This window comes from Camelus dromedarius, chromosome 6 (genome assembly GCF_036321535.1).
Source record: "Camelus dromedarius isolate mCamDro1 chromosome 6, mCamDro1.pat, whole genome shotgun sequence".
NCBI lineage: Eukaryota > Metazoa > Chordata > Mammalia > Artiodactyla > Camelidae > Camelus > Camelus dromedarius.
In genome coordinates, this window is record NC_087441.1 from 45,860,819 (window position 1) to 45,880,841 (window position 20,023).

A 20,023-nucleotide genomic window follows, 5' to 3' on the forward strand; every position below is an offset into this window, starting at 1 on the left:
ATCTTGGGCTGCCCTCTGAGGTTGAAAGCCTTGTCCTTTCCTTGCTAAACAGCAGGGCTCATGACACAGACTTGTGCTAAGAGAAAGCTCCTCCTGTACTGTGTGCCCCTCCACCATCCCCTGAATGAATCCCGTCTAACTGAGTTCCTTGTGGCCCCCACCCTCTAAGCTGGGAGAGCTGACCCCATTCTCCCTGCTCTCCTCTCAGCCTTTCTGTGGCCTTATGGGCCTTGGTGCCAGGGAGGAGGTTCTACAGTGCTTGGCACCAGCAGAAGAGCAGGCAGAGCCCTGCCAAGTTTCCCTGGCTGGGGTATTCCCAGGAAGGCCAGAGCTGAGCACTTGGTCTTAGTGTCTTGGAGAATGCAGTAGCACTGAGGGGACTCCTCATGCTACCTCCTTGAGGTTGTGAAGCAGCAAGGTGGTCTTCCATGTTTCCGATGGTGACATGGAAGCCCAGCCAAACTGTGATATCACCAGGTGGTTTAGGGAGGGGCTCAAAGAGCCAGACTCTGCCACTCTCTCCACTTAGAACCTGATCCTTAGGGCACTGCTTTCTAAACATTCCCATGGTGTGACATGTAGAAGATGGTGACGTTGGTGCTGGCACCAGGGGCTAAAGGAACTTAAATTGCCATGGCTGGGCCTCAGGCCACCCCAAAGGCTGAAAGGAACAGCAGCGCGGTACCCATGGACCATTCCCAGCACACCTGTTGGGATGCTCTGCCTTAGTCCCGCTCTCCCAGAGGGGTAGACTCCGTGATCTCACAAATTCCATGTCTGCTTCCAGGAGGTGGAATTTTCCCAATATCTCAGAATGTATACGCACTGATTTATGGCACAGGCCTGATGCCCCAGACCCTCTTTCTGTGGGTTCAGTCTTTTAAGGTATCAGAGGCAAGCAGCAGCACCCACACCAAGAGAGAATTTCCAGAGAGTCTGAGTGGCCAGGATGACCCCCCTACTCAGCATCTCTGCTGGCTCTCCCAATCAGAGTCACCTGGAGTATTTAAGTGACAAGCAAGTGCCACTTAGAGGCCACATGAGCTCGAAAAACCATTCCACGACTTCTCCTCAGTCTCCTCTTCTGTATTATGGGATCATAATCTTTTCTTCATTGACCTTATAGGATGGTCAAAAGGCCTAAATGAAATGATGGATTTGAAAGTTCTTATCAGACTATAAAAAGCTACACAAAACAAAAGGATTCCTTTGATTTTTAATTTAAATGGGTGTGTGAGGGGTTGTTGTTTATTTTTTAGTTCTGAAATCAAAATTAGCTCTGGTTGCTCTGCAGTGTACCGGCCTTTGGGAGATATAGTATAAAAACTCAGGCTGACCTCCAGGTGTGAGCACTGAGGGCAGAGCCCAGCAGGGAGCAGAGTGTCCTGCTGGGGATCTTCTTGCATGTTCCCTGCACCAGAGCTGGTGTGCAAGCTTCACGCTGCAGCAGAGGGCTGTGAGGAGAACTGCAGAAAGGAACATGCTCTGGGCTGGAAGAAACTGGTGCCTCTTCTAAATTCTAGTAACCTAGAGAAATTGATCTAGCATCACTGTGGAGAGATGATTGTCCTTTTATAAAGATTCCTCCCCAGAAGGCTGAATGAACCCTGAACTCCGTGATGCTGGGTTAGAGTTGGAGACCTCCAGATAAACTCATGTTTGTTTGAATAAACTTATATATCTAGATCTAGGCTTATCTATCTTGATCTACCTACCCATCTAGATCTATCTATCTAGAGTTGCTGGGAAAAAAAAAAGGGAGTACCTCATAGGGATACAGGAGTCAATTTGAAAGCTCCCAAATACAAAAACTGGAGTAATTTAGCAACAAAATAAATAACACAGTATTGGACAACCCAAAGTACAAAATATCGAGTCTGCACTGATATAAATACATACATACATACATACACGAAGGAGAAGGGCCAATTCTTCCTTATTGTAGAATTCCAAATGATGCAGAGACGCTCCCTCTCTGGGAGGCGGAGCTCAATCCTGCCACCGCCCTTGTGCGTGGGCAGGACCTTGTGACTTTTCTGGGGAACAGAATATGGAGAATACAATGGAAAAATGTGGCAAACACTACCTTGGTCAGGAGATGAAGGTTAACATCGCAGTGATGTGATGTAGATATTATGTACTCCTGATCCGATGTGATGAGAAGTGCACTTCACCTCTGTGGTCTCCCTCCCCAAAACCCATAACCCCAGTCAAATCATGAGAAAAACATTGGACAAGCCCAAATTGAGGGACATTTTACAAAATACCTGACTAGTACTCTTCAAGACTGTCTAGATCATGAAAAACAAGGAAAGTCTGGGAAACAATTTCAAACCTGAAGAGACCAAGTTTACATGACAGCGATACCCAATGTGGTCTCCTGGATGAGATAGGACATTAGTGAAAAAAATAGGTGAAATTCAAATAAAACTTAGTTTAAAACAAAACAAAGCTGAACAAACCAAACCCTCCTCCCCAGGGCTGACGGGCTTGAGGCTTTCTCCAGAGTCCAGCTCTGAGTCTCCATCTCTGGGCTTTTCCAGTCTCTGCATCCTTTGATGGGAAGCAGCACCTGCGGAGTCTGCCCGTGGTGAATAGCATTGGGTACGTCCTTCGCTTCCTCGCCAAGCTGTGCCGGAGTCTCCTGTGTGATGACCTCTTCAGCCACCAGCCCTTCCCCAGGGATGCCAGCGCCTCCGAGGATACCCCCGAGTGCCAGGAAGGCAGGATAGAGTCAGGTAGGCTTTGTCTGTCTGTTTTCCAGAGACTGCAGGTGGTTCCAGGTGTCTCCACCCTCCCAGGGCAGGTGAGACTGCCGCCCAAGGGGCTGCTGGGTGCGCTGCTGCAAGAGGCTCACAGGCTGCCTCTCTGAGCACTGGGGAACAGTCAGGGCCCACCAGGACCAGGGACTCCCTGACAGTCCCCACCCAGGATGCAGTTGGAAGAGATGTCTCTGGCTACTGAGAGCTGACATTATAGCTTTTAGGCCTGTGTTATTAGAATTTAGACAATGAGACTGCATCACATGTAATGAGTGATTTTTTTTTCCCTCTGTCTTCTAATTAGGACTCTTGGGCATTTATTCATCATTTTTGAGTAATTGAAGGACTACTAACCTAAGGAAAAAAGAAACCCTGAAGAAACAAGGGCTAACAAATTGATTACAGTGGACCAGTCTTGGGACTTCAAATTCCTACCCATGTCAATAAAAGTGTCTATCATGGCAGGGATTTGACCTGGCCATAAATCAAATCTGTCCTCCAATGAGAGTTAGTGTTTCTCTTTCATCACAGGGTGGAAAGTGACCCAGGGGCTGAATGCCTTTTGCACCACCTGCCCCAGAATAGCTCAGCATAGGGAAGTGACCAGTAGGAAGCAAGACCACACAGGCAAACTTGCCACACCATTGTCTGCCCAGTGGGCTAGATGCCGACGGGAGTTGCTCCTTCCCTAATTAGCAGCCCCAAGTTATGGATTTGCAAAGAGTTGAACATAACTCCAGGTTAGATTCCAGGTTCCCAAGGATGAACATACATGTTGCCTTTTTTCTTTCTCCGGAAGCAGTGTTGTTGATACATAAAGAACACATAGACAGTGAAACTGGAATTTAGCCACTATGTCATCTTGCAGACATTTGCTGAACCCTCTTCTGTTCCAAGTACCATGTGAGACCCTGTCTCAGGATAAGGCAAATATGTGAGTTTAGGAGTTTTTGAGGTACTGAGTGACCAGTACAATTAATGAAAAACTGATACATTTACAGATATGTGCTCACAGACAGGCTTAGCATTCAACAAGAGGATATTTATAATAAGAGTGGTGAGGACATCAGGGAAGGATAACATAGATTTTCTCACATATTGTCAAGAACCTTGTCTATAATTTTATTTTAAACTCTCTGAGACCTGGGAAACAGGAAGGAATTTGGCCTTTACAAGAAAGGTACCTAATTAAATACAGTCTGTGTGAGCAGATGCTATATATTTTTATGTTTTCCTTGATGTCTCTATATGTGTGAGCTTGGGAAAGTCTTCTCATCTCTCTGGGCCTCAGTTTCCTGTGTGAAATGAGAGGGTAGAGTTGCTCATATATAATGTTCCTCCTGGTTCTGATAGTCTATGATCTGGCCTTTCCTGTAAACCTTAGTTGACTCAGAAACATATTGTAAAGTTAATGTATCTTCTAGTGATCTCGCAACGAGAATAGCAGAATGATTTGATTTCACTTTGCAAACCTTTGAGTCATTGTTACACTGAACAGACGATGACCCAGGGGACATAATCATAAAGCCACATAATCCGTGTCTCCTGTTCTCCTTTAAATGTATCCTGTGAGACCACTTCTTCCCTGTCTGTGGATGAAATTTAGGGCAAATCTTATGATTTTTATGGCTTCTTTCAGGGACCAAAACAGTCTCTAGTCAGTAATTAATATGTCCAGGTCAGTGTGATAATCAAACTTTAATCTTCACTCAAAGATGTAACTTCTCAGCTGTGCTTCAGGCCAGTTGCCTGCAGCAGTAAAGGGGGGCATGGTTGGCTTCTCTCCACCTCCCTCCCAAACCTATGTTTTGGCCCCTTCCATATCTAGCTAATAATGATTCAAATCCTTCCTGATCAGAGTGAGGGAAGGAGGAGGGACAAGAGGTAGGAGAGTTTTCACTCGGCTAATCCTGCTGCGAGCTGGCATCAGGCTCGCCGGTTCTGGCAGGCGTTTCAAGCTGATTCTTCGTCCTGTGGGCTCTTACATGGGGCCTTTGGTGATCCGACCATCTCTCACCTCCATGTTCATTGACATGGACAAAGGTAACTCTGGCTGATCACTTACAATTCTTTCCACAGCCTCAAGGCATCTGAGGGTAGATCTCTAGCTTCTTTCTTCTGAGACCCCCTTGTGCCTCCAGACAGTCCTGTGGAGAGGATCTAAGATAATCTCACTCCAGATCTTTCTTCTGATGGCCTGCATCCGGTCCCTGAGAAATACACATCCTTTGCTCAAACAAACTCTGGGCATGCAGGTTGATCTCTGCCCCTCTCCTTTGTTCTGCCATCAGAGAAGCCAGACTTTTTAGTTTCTCATGGGAATCAAACAATAACCCATTGGGTCTCTTGAGCTCCAAGGACAGATATCAAGCTATTCACATGGCGACACTGAATGAAGCCCTTGGGAACATATGAGACCATTCTGTCCACAAGTCTTCTTCTATTCAACCTGTTTTTCAGCCTCTACAATTTCTCTTGTAGGCTGCATGTGGGTGATCATCTTCAGGTGTAAAACTGGCTTTCAACCACCTCTTTTCGCAAGATCTGCTCACTTCACTCTGGTCTGGGTGTCTACGGTCTTGCAGCTTCAGCCGAAACTGAAACTAAAATAATTTCATTTTAACATCCTGTCCCAGGAGCCTCTCTTCAGCTTTCCTTAAGTGATCATTGAGGAAACCCTTGCCCTGGTTTCCACCTTATTCTCTCCTCTTCCAAGCTCACTATGCTGAATAGAAGTTCCTGTCTTTTTCCTGGAAGTAGCGTAGCTGCCTAACTTCTTCCCTTGACTGAGGCAGGCATTTTTACCAGGAAGCTGGTTTCCTTCCTAGTTGGCTTGGCTTGGCTTTGGAAGTAATGACTCCAGTTGTCTTAGTGAGCCCTTCCCTAGCCCATAGCTGCTTTGAAAAAATGAATTGCTCCAGATCAGCCGACCTTGTGGAAATTTCTCCTCATGCCGTGGGTATCACAGAACCAAGTGCTGTGTGTGTCATGTATCCGGGGGCCTCAGGGAGGGTGGAGGAAGCAGCCGTGGTACAGTGAGCTCTGAGCAGCCCCCTGGCACACATATTTCCTACCTCTCTGCCAAGGGGCCTAAGATGACACCATTAAAGAGTTTACCTTTAGATTAAGACATTGCCTCTTTTGAAGTGCCTTGTTAAAGCTCCCTTAAAGGATAACATGTCAAACTATTATTACTTTAGATGAGGAATTAGTTTTTCACTCGCTTTCCCACCATTGTGGCAAGAAAGGCAGGTGTATTTATGAGGGAAGGGTTGGAGGGCTTTGTTGGCTTTAGGCTTTGTATCCATCCATAGGACCATGTGGTTTCTAAACAAGATCATATGGTCTTGAGTTTATTTGAACCAGGTCCTGCTCTGTCCCAAGGTTGTTCAGTCAAAGCTGAAGTGTCCCATGCTGAGTGGCACACAGAGAGTTTGTCAGCATTCATTAGGGCATTTCCAGAAGTTAATCAGATAGTAAGAAAATGCAAAGCCATGACACATAAGGAACTATCAAAGAAACCATGATGTTTGTGGCAAGAAAAAAATGGATAATTTGGGGAAGACATGATTTTCTGTTCCAAAATATGACAGCTGGTCATGTGGATTTGTTCTCTGTGGTCCTGAAGATGGATTTAATTAAACCTGAGGTCTTGCCACTAAAACTCTGGTCAGGAATATTGTCCTCACCTGAGAAAGGAAATGCTCAGTGGCCCTTATCCACTCCTTCACAACAGATCCCAGGTGTTCTGAAGACACATTAAAGTTTGAGAAGCATGGGTTTAAGGAATACTCTTCCAGGTAGAGGACTCGGCCTCTGAACAACCAGAAGACCACTCCCACAGGAGTCAGGTGGGGTTGACACTGTAAAGAACTTTGAAAAGTCATAGCTGTTCAGAGTAGAAGGGGTTGCTTGGATGGAATGATCTCCGCATTATTGGTGACAAGTACAGGTGTCCACTTATCAGGGCCATTGGGGTGAACTCTGGCAACCCAGAGGAGTAAGAGCAAGATGTCCTCTCTGGTCTCTTCCAAGCTAAGAGTCACGGCTGGAGGTGGCAGAGGTCAGCCCTGGACAGCCAGAGGACAGGGGCCCCAGGAACCCTCAGGAGGGGACCCCCAGAGGTGAAGATGAGGATACCAAGACAGAAGGGCTCATATAAGAGCAGGGAGAGCTTCTTCCAAATCTCTTCCCCAGACCTTTGAAATATAAACTCTCTTGCCAAATGATCTTTCTTCTTTGTCCAGGGAAAACCTACTCAGCTGCCTGAATTCAGTCTGAAAGGTAGGGACCTTGGCTTGGAACGTCAGTCATTTTCCTCCAAATCTCTTAACCAGCAGCCAAACATTCATCTTTTAGGAAGAACAGTTCTCTGGGTGCTTTAGGAGAATGGAAGCAGAAACATGGATTTGATAACATTTGTGGTTCTGTCAGAAGTCATGAGATCATTACAGCGGAAATTTTACCTTACCTTTGAATGCTGAAAAAAAAAGTTCGCGATTATAAGTAAGCTTTCACCACGGCTTCTCAACTTTAATTATGCCCAGGAACGACCTGGGCATCTTGATAAAATGCAGATTCTGACTCAGTAGGGCTAGGAAGGGGCCTGAGAATCTGCATTTCTAAAAGGCTCCCAGGCGATGTCCATGCTGCTGCTGGTTGAGGACCACATTTTGAATGAGAAAGGATGTGCTGATGGAGTCCTGCTCACATAGGGAATTTTATTTCAGGTTTTCAATAAAATAATTCTATCTGGGCTAGGACAATGCTGCCCCTGTACTAGTGCTGCCACTGAAGATGACCAAGTGCCCCGTGGGTTGGAAAAGAACAGAGGGGCTTGAGAGGGCACAGACAATGTGCAGATCCAGGTCAGAAAGAGGTCTGCAGCACTGGGAAGAGGGTGAAAGAAAGGAAAGAATGATGACGGGCAAAGGTCCCAGTGTGGCCTGGTCACCACGGGCAGGAGGGTCTCTGTTGCCCTTTAAGCATCCCCAAATCCCTAGAAGACATCCACCTGTTCTCCCACACCCTTGTTTACCCCGCTCAGTGGATTTAATTCCGCCTTATACTGCTAGAATCTGGTCCAGCTCTCATCTCCCAGCTAGACAGCCTTGAAGGCAGGGCCATGCCGTCCTCAGCAGAGCCTGAGATGTAACAAGTCCACATAAATATTTGTTGACTCGAACTCTATGCAATACAACAGAACAAACTGTCTGCTCACCAAGCGTAGGGGAGATTTCTTTGGAAACCACAAATGTGGTAGCTGAACTCTTCTGCAAGATCTAATTTAGCAATTGGTTTCCTGCCTTTTGAAGGTTTGACCTGATGGGAACAAATTGTTTACTTTTTGTTGAGTAGCTTTTTTGATACTCAGATGGTGGGGGTGGGAGATGAGAAAAGACATTTATTCTTGAGACTTGATGTTTTCTTCCTTGGCTGCTGGTCTTGGAGCCAATCACCAGGAAACTATTGGAGTAATAGACACAGTGTGTTCTGTTATGGTTGAACCTTCATATCCATTCATCTAGAAATTAAATCTGCTTCCCTGTTGAACTACAAATTTGTCTAATGTAATAGTTCTACAGAGAATGACTATCCAGAGAATATCTCTTTTTCCAAAAGATTGTTCATTTCAAAAAGGAAATAGAGCTTTTAATGGCATAAGTTCCATTATATAGAAACGCTCCCATGGTCAGTCGGCAAACATTTTCTTAGCTCCCTCTACTTGTGATGCCTTCAGAGCTGAGGCCACTCATTCAGAGAAGACGGCACAGAAAGGCGGCAAAGGGGTCACGTGGAGTGGGTAGGGAAACTGAGCCCAGATCTTCTTCTCTCTGGCTCTTTGCTTTTCCTCCCAAGCCTGTCTGTCAGTAGGACCCCATTACCCACACTTGCTGGGTGGGGTGTGTCCTGTTTCTCAGCTCGAAGGCTGACTGCACAAAATAGATGTTCACAAGTGGCTTGTGGTACCCTGTGCCACTTCTTGCAGCAAAGATGTAACAGAACACAACAAACATCAATGCCACTTAGCAAAATCTGGGTAGAAACTGCGCTCCAAATAGATCAATTATCTTTTCTCCACTGGGTTTTCTATCTTGGCCCCAAGGAGTGTTTCGTCCTTATCCTTGGTCCTTGCTACACCATTGCTGGATGACTTCCAGCAGACCCTATCATTCTAGACACCAGGAGGACTTTCTCATCCCTACAAAATCCACACAAATTGGCCCATTCCACCGACATTAGGCATAGTTTGACCTGGTATTTTTAAATATTATATGAAATGATGCAGGAAAAAAAAAAAGAAATGAAGGAAGGCATGTGCAGGCCAGTGGTTGGAATATTGTAGAGCTGTGCTCATTCTGTCATAGCCACGGGCCATGTGAACAAAATGAGCTGTCTGCTTCTCAAGCCGTGCATTGGAAAGGGGGCCATTTGGAAAGAGAACAAAGCATAAGTGTCAAGCTCAGTTCTTAACAATCTTTGCAGAAAGTTTTGATAGAAAGGTGAAAAGAAAAATGGCCACAAGTTCCACAGCAAATACAAAGGCCTTCATGTATTTCCAGACAGATAGGTCCAGGAGAAGCCCAGACGGAGCTCTTACCAAATGGAATCGGGAGCGTTTGCCAGTGTAGGATTCCTGATCTTAGTTCTGCCTGTGTGCCAATATGAGTTCATTTAGGAAAAGCCATTTATTATATTTTCAATGATATCACTCATTAAAGTGTAATATCTATACATATTTTAAAACATTGAGCTAAAAGGGAAAAATGTAACCTCTAAGGGAAATACTAGGTTTTGTAGAATTTGAAGTAGATTTTTACAATTTTCACTAATTTATTCCTCCTTTGCACTGTACGGTTTAGGTTCTTTTTTGAATCCTGTGGATATTTTTTGAAAATTTATTTTTAGCTTTATTTTTTTAGAAGCATACTCTTTTTTTCTTTTTGCCCTTTTTTTATTTTTTCTTTCTTTCTTTTTTTAATGGAGGTACTGGGAATTGAACCCAGGACCTTGTGCATGCTAAGCACACACTCTACCACTGAGCTATATATATACCCTCCCCCTTGAGTTCTGTGGACACTGAGGAAGCACAAGTATTCAATAGTTATTGACTAAATGAATGAATGAATAATATTCCAATTAACTTGTTGGAACCTCCCAAGGAACTTTAAATATGGGGTCAATAGTATAATATTGAATCATGTTGACCAATTTGACAATATTTTAATAGAAAGTATATATATATTAAAATGAAACAAAAAGAAATTAAGGTAATGCTCCTCTTGTGTAAGATCACAAATAAAATCATTCTGTGGATTAAAGATGCCAACATTCAAGGCTTGAGGAGCAGAATGATGATGATGGTAAATCCCTAGTAGACTTTCTACTGTTTGGGAGAGCTCCTTCTAGGAGGGAGTGTGGAGAAGAAAAAGACCCTGTCAAAAAAGAGGCCATATGGACTCCTTCTTCCTATAAGGCTGGTCTCAGGGATTCTCTAAAAGACACCTCCACCCCTGCCCCATGCCTCTCTTCAAATAAAGAAACCTACTGGAAACCCTCCCCTCTGTTCCATGAGGTTAACTGTCATTTATGTGACCCCCCCACCCATCAGTCCCCCATGAGCCACTCTCCAACTGATCCGATGATGCTGCAGGCACTGGGCTTAGCTGCAGAAGGCCTTTTGTATCTCTGGCAGGCCTTTCCAAAGAGGCTCCTGCCCATGGGGGAAGAGGAGATACAGGGAATGGGCAAGGTCTCTAAGGGATCTAAAGAGATGGTGACCATCCAAACACAGAAAGCACAAGGACTGATGGAGACAAAGAACTGAGGATATGAGATGTGGCCATTCCCAAATCTCCAAGGTGCACACAGTAGCTGTAACTGGAGACTCTCTCCTTCGGGCTGTTCCCCTTGAACTGATACCTTGAGCCTCTGTGGTGGGTCCTAAGGTAATATCTGCAGGTTATCCACACCAGTATCTACTGACCATGCATCAGAATTAGGGTTAAAATGGCAAATCATGCCAAGAGGAATTGAAGCAACTTTGGAAACCAGTAGGCTTCTAAGATAAACTCCACGAACTCTCTCTTATTAATGGGTAGTTTATGGGTCTCAGACATAAGTAGTAAATTCCTTGATTTTGAAAAAAAAAATCCCATAAACTTCCTGAGAGAGAATTAGATATTCTATAGCAGATACATCCTAGCTGCTACTGAATTAATAATTACAACTTCCAACCTGGAATATGCAAAGTCAAGAGGAATGAAACAAATCCTCTTTTCCTACCTGTATTAGCTATCTATTGCTGTGTGACAAATTACCCAAAACTTAGTGGTTTAAACATTTATTTCTCACAGTTTCTGGGAGTCAGGAGCTCAGGTGCAGCTTAACTGGATCCCCTGGTTCTGGGTCACTCACAAGCCCACAGCGTCTCAGAGGTCAATTAGGGAAGGATCCACTTCCTAGCTCATTCATGTGGATGTTGGCAGGATTCCGTTTCCCCGAGCCTTTGATTCCTTGCCACATAGGCCTCTCCACGGAGCCTCTCACAACGTGGCAACCTGCTTCACCCATGTGAGGGATACTGGAAAGTACTGTGAACCTTCCTCAGAGTCAGGATGTCCATTTAGAACCAAAACCTGTATGGCGTTCTCTATTCCAGGGACTCAACATTTTCCTGATTAAGCATCACTTTTACTTTGCCCAGAGTTCTATGAAAGACCAAAAAGTGCAGGGGCTGTTGAGGGAACAGAGCTTGACTGCGGCCGTTCCCCCACTCTCGCCCTCCTCCACCTCTTGGGAATTCCCATAAGCCTTGGGGTAGAGACTTGGCAAAGCTGCAAGACCATAGAGAGGCTGGTTATGGAAACTCCTCTCCTCTGGAGACTGAAAGGGCATTCATTATTTCAAACGGCTGACGTTGGGCAAAATTGCCTTTGGGCAAGTTTCTACAAGAGGAAATCTTAAATCTTAAAGAACAAAGTCTCAGGCAAACGAGAAACACTGGAAAGGGCTAAAGAAGTTTCAGGTGTCAGGCATTAAAATTATGGTTGGTTTCTGTCCATCTCATTAGGGGAGAAAAAATATAAATGTACTTAAATGGACCTGAGGGGAGTCATAAGGTTGATTCTGAGGGCTGAGTGATCTGAACTTAGAGACAAGCTTGAAGAAAAAATCTATACTGGCCAGAGACCAAGTTAATGGAAAATTTAATTGAAGCGAATGAAAGGCTAAGCCTCATAGGTGGTGTGGCCCGGTGCCCTTTGAACCAGGAAGGCTGGGACAAGAGGCCACAGAGGGCTGTAAGGGAAAACGTGATGAGCTTATCTGAGCGAGAACAAGGGGCGGGACCCAGCCCCGGAGTAAAGGAAATCTGCAAACCTCCACAAGAGCCTCAGTGAAAGGCAGCAGGAGGGCACAGAGGAAATCGACTGGTTTCTGCCACCAAGAAGTCCCTCAGAGGTCCTCCCTACCTCCCACAGCACTGAGCACCAGCGGCACTGGAGAGGGGTGTGCGGGACGCTGCCTGGTGGCAGAGACACGGCCACCCAAGGTAGGAAGCTGAGCCCCACCGTCCTGGGCTCTGAGCAGGGGAGGGGCAGCTCTACCAGGACCCGCTGTTGTTTCCTGGCCCTTCTCCCTCCTGGCCCTCTTTCTCTTTCTGCTTCTTTCCTTGCAGGTTTCTTTCTCTGCATCCTGGAGTTTACTGGCTGTGATCCTTAGGTGGTGGTGCCTGGTTAAGCATAGGGGGATAGTTATTCCACGGTTATTTAAGTGGTGGTATTATCGGACCCACAGTATTACTTTCTTTCCTAATCTGGGTTTCAAGGCCAAGGATCTGTGGTGCTACCGTCTCTTTAAGCAGCAGAGCCAAAGTGCTCCCACATGGAGCCCTCTGGACACTGGTCCAGTGGTCTGACCTTCTTGAGGGCCTGGGCAGAGTTGTGTGGCCTGCTGGGCTGGGCAGGCCTGCTGGTAGTCAGTTCCAAGAGAGGCAATGGCTCCCAGCCTGGGGCAAGGTAGCAGAGATGATTGTAGAAAGGATTCACTCTGAGCAGTGGCTCCATCATTTGCAAAGTTATGACTGATGTGGAGAAATAAGGTGGGGAGTGGAGGGTGAGAGTGTGTGTGTGTGTGTGTTTGCGTGTGTGAGAGGGAGAGAGAGGAAGAGAGAGAGAGAGAGAACTGTTTAGTGCTGGGAAGAATAGTGTCTGAGACTCTGGGATGTAGGGTTATTATTGCATGCATAGATATTATTTGAGAATAAGCTTGCAGATGGTGTTGTTACTGCTTCTCAGGGTTTCATCTGGTTAGAGAATCCAAGTAAAGTGCCACTAAAATTATTTAAATAGATTAAATACTCCAAATTCACTTAACTGTGGGCAGTTGGGTCTTGGGCCCTACACATAAAAAGGGACCAGCAGCCCCTGAACTCACCCTCACTCAGCAGTGTCTGGAGTCTCATCCATGTGGCCACTCTTTCTTCCCCAGGCCACTGTCACTGCTTTGAGACTTTCTCTTTCTCTCTCTGGTTCTTGGCTTTCTCCTTCCTGTCCCTCTGCCTCTTCCTGCTTCTCTTTGGAGGTTCTCCGCATTCCAGGTGCTCAGCTGACCCTCCAGAACTGCAGCAGGTTGGGCCGTCCTGGGCATCCTGGGAGCCGAGGACGCAGGGGCATCCCCCAGGCCTCTGAGGGTGCAGGAGGGGTCCACACTCCTGACTCACACCCTGGAGCTCTGTTCCCCAGACAGGGAGGCTGAGACATGGTTCAGATTCAGAAGCAAAGAAGTATCCTTTGAGGCTTGAGTGGGTTTGAACTGTTCTAGAGTGTTCTTTGGCCTCACAGGCAGGTTTTATACATAGCAGCTGGAGGAAACTGTAGTCCACAAACAGATCAGCCATGGTGAAGAAGGCACATCAGCCTCTCCTGAAAGTTCCCGAGACATTAAACCCTGAAAATTGTGGCAGGCTTCTTAGAATATGCCTTTTTATTTAAGCATGCTCTTGTGATTGGACGAGAGCAGTTTATTCCTTTTTCTGGATGAAAGACTTAATGATTTACAAGTGGCATCCTCAGTGTCTTTGACAGAGGCGGGGAGTTACAGAAGAGAAGCACATGAAGTGCCTCTTGTTTACCCTGCTTTGCCAAGCTGGTGTCCACAGCGGTGAAACGGCCTTAAATAGAATCTGGGTTGGAGCCACCTGTTCAACGAGAGGTGCCAGGGTGACAAAAGAGCTCATTTCAAATGAGAAGGGATTTTCTAAAACTCCAGGAGAAAAGGACCCAGGAACGTCATAATCTGTCAGCCCTGTGGTTTGCCACGAGTCTGTGCGCGGGGCTTAGATCCGTGCAGGGCACTCACGCTGGACGATCCCAGGTCTGCTGGCCCCATCTGGTGTTCACTCACCAGTCAGCCACAGAACACTTGAAAAGTGTAGTTACCTCTCTACAAGGATAGATTTGATCCTTCTTTTTACCAACTTTAAATAGTGGTTTTAGGTAACAAACAATTCACGAGACACATTTTATTAAAGTTCTTAAGCTGCTAGAAGTTCTGCATACCTATAGTTCATCTTAACCTGCATGTTGGATGACTTAACGGTTTTAATTATAAAGGGTATGTATCCAGCAGTCATCTTTTTAACTGAAGTAAGAGGAATTGGGGTTAGATGTAAGGAAGAAGTTTCAGGCAGTGAGGTTTGTGGCACAACGACCTAACTGTGAGGAAGCTGTAAAATCTCTTTGGGGAAACTTTAAAATAAGAGGCTCAGTTATTTTTTTTAAACATTTTTTAAAATTGAATTATAGTCATTTTACATTGTTGTGTCAATTTCCAGTGTACAGTGAGAGGCTCAGTTATTTACTTTCTTTTCCTCTCGAGACACCACCCTGCCTGAAAAGAAGAGTTGGGGTCAGCTCAAGGCACCTTCACAGTTTTTGCTATATTTAAGTAAAACCTATAGAAGTGTTTCCTCAGGAAATTCCTTTAAATGGATTCATTTTGTTTAGTCTTAGCCTTTAGTCATCTTAAGTAGTGATACCTTATCATTAAAATATAGTTTGATGGGCTAATTATATTTTATTGCTGTACACTAAAACATATAACTATAAAAAATAATGTTCACCTGTTTCTGTGTCTTCCAAAAAGATGCATGTTCAAGTCCTAACCATGGGTACGTGTGAAAGGGACCTTTTTTGGAAATAGGGCCTTTGTAGATGTAATGAAGTTAAAATGAGTTCACACTGGATTATGTACACTAATCCAATGACTGGTGTTCTTACAAGAAAAGGGAAATTTGGATACAGACACACCCAGGGAGAATCCCATGTGACAACAGCGGCAGAGATTGGAGTGGTGTGTCTATAGCCAAGGGGCACCACGGATTGTTGGCTACCACCAGAAGCAGGTAGAGGCAAAGAACCATCTTCCTCTAGAGCCTGCAGAGAGAGCACGGCCCTGCCGACACCTTGATTTCAGACTTGAGTGTCCAGAACTAGGAGACAATATATTTCTGTTGTTTTAAGCCACCAAGTTTGTGGTAGTGTCTGCAGCCTTTGGAAACTAATAGACCAAAGTATCACCAAAAATCACTCCTGTCCCACCAGTGGCACACATTTAACACCTGGGAAAATGCTGGGCTGGGTGCTTTGTGAAGGGCCTTTCCAGCCCTATGGTTGCATGATGATGGCCCTCATTGTATCAGTCATTTTTACACTCAGGTGTGATGTCATTGTCAGCACTGCTATTTATAAAGGTGAGGAAAAGGCTGTTTTAAGCAGGTTTGAGCAGATGCGTCTCATCAATTCTGAACAGCACCCTGGTGTGTGCACCTGAACGTGCTAATCACTCCTAGGCTTCCTGGGAGCTACAGGCTGTGCAGGATCACGGCTGGGGCTTGGTGGTCTGGTCTCCACGGCTGTGCACCTGGCTGCCTTCGGAATCATGGGTGCATCCTTTGCTGGGTAGAGGACTATTGCTTGATGCTCTCTCAAGTCGATTTTACTTTCCGATGAATTCGTTTGGATCATAGCCCAGAAGCTGGCTTTTACTACCTTTGATCTCACCCATGGTTGTCAGCAGTTTTTAAACCAATAAAATCCATGCTCCCTTGTTCCCCATTTCCCCACATTGTCATAGGAGAACAATATTCCATCTGCATCTGTATTTTCCAGCTATAGTGCAGATTGGTGAACTATCTGCATTTCTACCTTAGACTACCAGAATTACATAGGCATATTTAATTTGGGTTTAAAATATTTAATAAATAGAATGAATGTTTTAGTTAGGGCCTTTTTTCATTGTTTATCATGCATCTAACATGAAGCATTTATATTTAGTCCTTTATAATCTGAATTTTAATGTATCTTCTGTGTAACAGCAGCCTTACTGCCCAAATGTCTACTTAATAAATACTTATTGAGTGCCCTTTGTATGCCAAGCACCATGCCAGACACTGTGAGTAGCTTCCTCATATATACCAGAGCACCTGCCACTGGGGACACCAAAAGGATTAGCATCCCAGAGGATGAAAACTTTCCAACAAAGGGAATGTAATGGCAGCTTTCCTGCTCACTGGTTTGGAATGTACTGCCCCATAGTAGGTGCTCGGTAAATGTCAGTCTTCCTCTTCCTCAGTCCATTCAGGAAGCAGCCTAGTATACAGTTCCATAGCCAGGTCCTTCCTGCTGATGTCTTCTGACCCGGAGGGAAGATGCAATAGGGGCCATCCAGGTGCAGGTGCAGACTGCCAGTTTCTTGAAGTCATCGTGCAGCACTGCATTAGCCACAAAGCATGAGGCGCAGAGTGTGCACACTTTTTGCTGCTCAGATTCCCTGTGTCCTAGTGGCCAAAGTGGCGTCAGACCTGACCGTACAACAGTCTCAAGAATGTGTTCACAACCAAACATTGGGCCTCTGCAATGACCTTTTAAAAATAGCTTTATTGAAGTATAATTCATATAACATATAATTCACCCATTTAAAGTGTACGATTCAATGGTTTTTAGTATATTCATGGATATGTGCAAGTATTGCCCCAGTCAATTGTAGAAAGTTTTTAACACCTCAAACACCACACATCCTTTAGCTAAGAACCCCCACTATTCCCCCAACCCCTAAGTCCTAAGCAACCACTAATCTACTTTTCGTCTCTATAGATTTGCCTACCCTAGCATTCCATACAAATGAAATCATTTAATATGTGGTCTTTTGTGGCCTGGTTTCTTAGCATAGCATTCCAAGGCTCATTCACACTGTAGCATGGATCAGTACTTCATTCCTTTTTATGCCTGAATAATATTCCATTGTATAGATATACTACATTTTGTTTATCCATTCATCAATTGATATCTATTTGGGTTGTTTCCACCTTTGGTTATTATGAATAGTGCTTCTATAAATATTCACGTATACATTTTTGTGTGGAAATTTCATTTCTCTTGGGGTTTCTCTAGGAGGAGAACTACTGGGTCATATGGTGAATTTACTTTTAACCATTTGAGGAAGTGCCAAACTGTTTTCTAAAAAGTCTGCATCATTTTACATTCTCACCAGCAGCGTATAAGGGTCCCAGTTTCTCTACAATATCACCAACACTTGGTATCATCTGGCTTTTTGAATATAATCATCCTAGTGATTGTGAAGTGGTACCTCAATGTGGTTTTAATTTGCATTTCCCAATTACTAATGATTTGGAACAAGATTTCATGTGCTTATTGGCCATTTGTATATCTTCTTCAAGAGAATGTCTATTCAAGTCTTTTACCCATTTTTCTAATTGGGTTATTTGTCTTTTTATTGTTGAGTTGTAAGCATTTTAAAAATATACTCTGGATAGGAGTTCTCTTTATCAGGTATATGATTTGCAAGGAATTTCTCCCATTCTGTGGGTTATCTTTTCACTTTTTTGATAGAATCTTTCAAAATTAAAAAGTTTTAAATGTTGATAAACCCAGTTGATCTGTTTTTTTCTTTTGTTGCTCATTCTTTTGGTGTCAAATCTGAGAATGTATTGCTAAACACAAGGTCATGAAGATTTACCCCCATGTTTCCTTTTAAGGGTTTTATAAGCTTTTGTTCTGATATTTAGGTCTTTGATCCATTTCAAGTTCATTTTTTCTACATGGTATGATGCAAGGATTCAACTTCATTGTTTATATGTGGATATCCAGTTGTCCCAGCACCAGTCGTGGAAAAAACCATTCTTTTCCTTTTGCATGATCTTGGCACCTTTGTTGGAAATCAGTTGAACATAGACCTATACATGTGGCCATGGGGCCACTGGATCAGCATTTGTGCCCCCAGTTTGCTATCTTTGGTGGAAGGTCCCTCCCCTCATGTGAATTGTGACTAAAAGTGCAGGGAGGAAGCAGCATCACATGTGTGTCGGTACCCAGGCCAAAGCTGTTTCTTCCAACTCTGGAACACTGTTACTCCGGCTTGATCTCTCCGAGGAATCCTGGGCCCGGTAAGGGAGGCAGTGGTGCTGGGCAAGAGAAGAGGGAGCAGGGAGATTCAGACAAGCTGGCAGAGACTGCCGGAGCAGCAGAGCCATGGAGGAGAAGAAAGCTTGGTTTGAATTTTATGTCCAAGGCACCAATAACCAAGATAATCCCGTTTTCCTCCGAACATGGAGGGACACATCTTTGGGTCCCTCCTACGATATGCTTCCTTGGTGAGGCAGGTGTCCATCTGCCAGGAGGCGAGGTATTTGGAAATATGCCGTGAGGTCCATTCCACCTCATCGCCCATCCCCACAGATGGGCCCCGTGCTGCTGGGTAAAGTTTTGCCAAGACTGAGCGCCGGGTGGCCTGTTGAACTGCCTGCTCTCTGATCTCTGCTTCTCTGTCCTGCCTTCTTGCTCAGCGAAAACAGTCACGGCCGAGGAGTGCCGGGTGGGCCCCGCCGGCATGCACCGCTACAGCGTGGATCCCTCCGCCTCCGCCTTCAGCCACAGGGGCTCCCTGCCCGCCTCCTCGTCGCTCTACTGCAAGAGGCAGAACTCCGGAGACGGCCACCTGGGGGGAGGCTCAGCCACCACTGCCGGTGGTCCCCGCATGAGCCTCATGTCCTCTGGAGGCCCCTCAACACCTGGGCTGAGGCCCCCTGGCTGCAGCCCCAAGAGAAACGGGACCTCTCTCGAAGGAAACAGATGTGGTAACATATTGCCTGCCCGGGTTCCCCACGACCTAACCTCCTCTGCTCTTGCCCTGGGACTTCCAAATGTGGAGGGACGGTGTGTGTGTGTGTGTGTGTGTGTGTGTGTGTGTGTGTGTGTGTGTGTGTGTGTGTGTGTAGGGGGGCTGCTGTTTGAACATGGGAACACTGGAGAATTAGAAGTTTCCACAAACCCCTTCATGGATTTTTGTTGCTCTTGAAGGCAGCTGACTTCAACCTTTGACCGTAAGCAAAGAAGATGGTGTGTCAGAATAGGCTAGGTGTAGGGTTAGTGGAATCTAAAATGCAGAGCGGCTCAAACACAACAGAAGTTTATTATTTATGCAGGCATCCAAGGTGGGTGTCCTGATTGGTTCAGGGACCCCGGATCTGTCTGTGACTCTGCTCTCCCTACAGCCTCCACGCCTGTGCCTCTGGCGGGTAGAAAGCAAAGGGCAAATGGAGAAGGCACATGCACTTCCCTAGAGCCTGGAAGTGACCCACTGCTTCCACTCACATTCTGTCGGCAAGAGCTGGCCATTTTACCACACTTAACTCTAAGGGAGTCTGAGCGGTGTAGACTAGCTCTGTGCCAGGAGGAGAAGAACCAGAGGTTGGTAAAGCATTTTCTCTTGCACAGTGGGTGACTCTTGCAGGGCACAGATACGTGGGCAGAACCAGAGTTAGATAAAATTGCCCCCGTGCTGGTTGTGATGCCACGCCTGCCTCACCCGTTAGAGTTAGCTTGTTGGGATGCAGTGTCTGAAAGTGCTGTCATTCTCAGGATGGCTTGGCATCCATTTTGATTTATGTTCTTAAAAAAAAAAACACATTTTCAAGCTTCAGTATTTTGTTAATGAATAGAGGCTCGAGGGTATAGTCACATGGACTGCAGAGCCAGACGGCCCAGATTGAAATCCTGGATATGCCACTTCCTGACCCTGTGATCTTTTGCAAGCCTGAACTTCTCTGTACCTCAGTTCCTCGTCTGTGAAACTGGAATAATAATGACAGCACCTACCTCATAGTTTTGTTGGGAGGATTAAATAAGTTCAATATGTACTTAGTACAAGACCTAGGACTTAATAAGAGCTCAGTAAGTGTT

The 20,023-nt window shown here is 45.3% G+C and overlaps 1 protein-coding gene across 6 annotated transcripts in view; it reads left to right on the forward strand.

Annotated features, from left to right (window-relative positions):
* SCML4 (Scm polycomb group protein like 4) overlaps window positions 1-20,023 on the forward strand; it is a 106,418-nt gene that overhangs the window by 64,989 nt on the left and 21,406 nt on the right. For 5 of the 6 annotated variants that reach the window (XR_010381277.1, XR_010381276.1, XM_010989612.3 and 2 more), the window contains 2 exons: window positions 2,544-2,738; window positions 18,628-18,918. Coding sequence is in view for 4 of the 6 variants with exons in the window: in XM_010989612.3 (XP_010987914.1) it covers window positions 2,544-2,738; window positions 18,628-18,918 (486 nt within the window). In the remaining 2 variants the exon portion in view is untranslated. Of the gene's footprint in view, window positions 1-2,543; window positions 2,739-9,927; window positions 12,316-18,627; window positions 18,919-20,023 lie in introns of those variants that run through there. The other variant, XM_010989614.3, reaches the window with a different exon arrangement.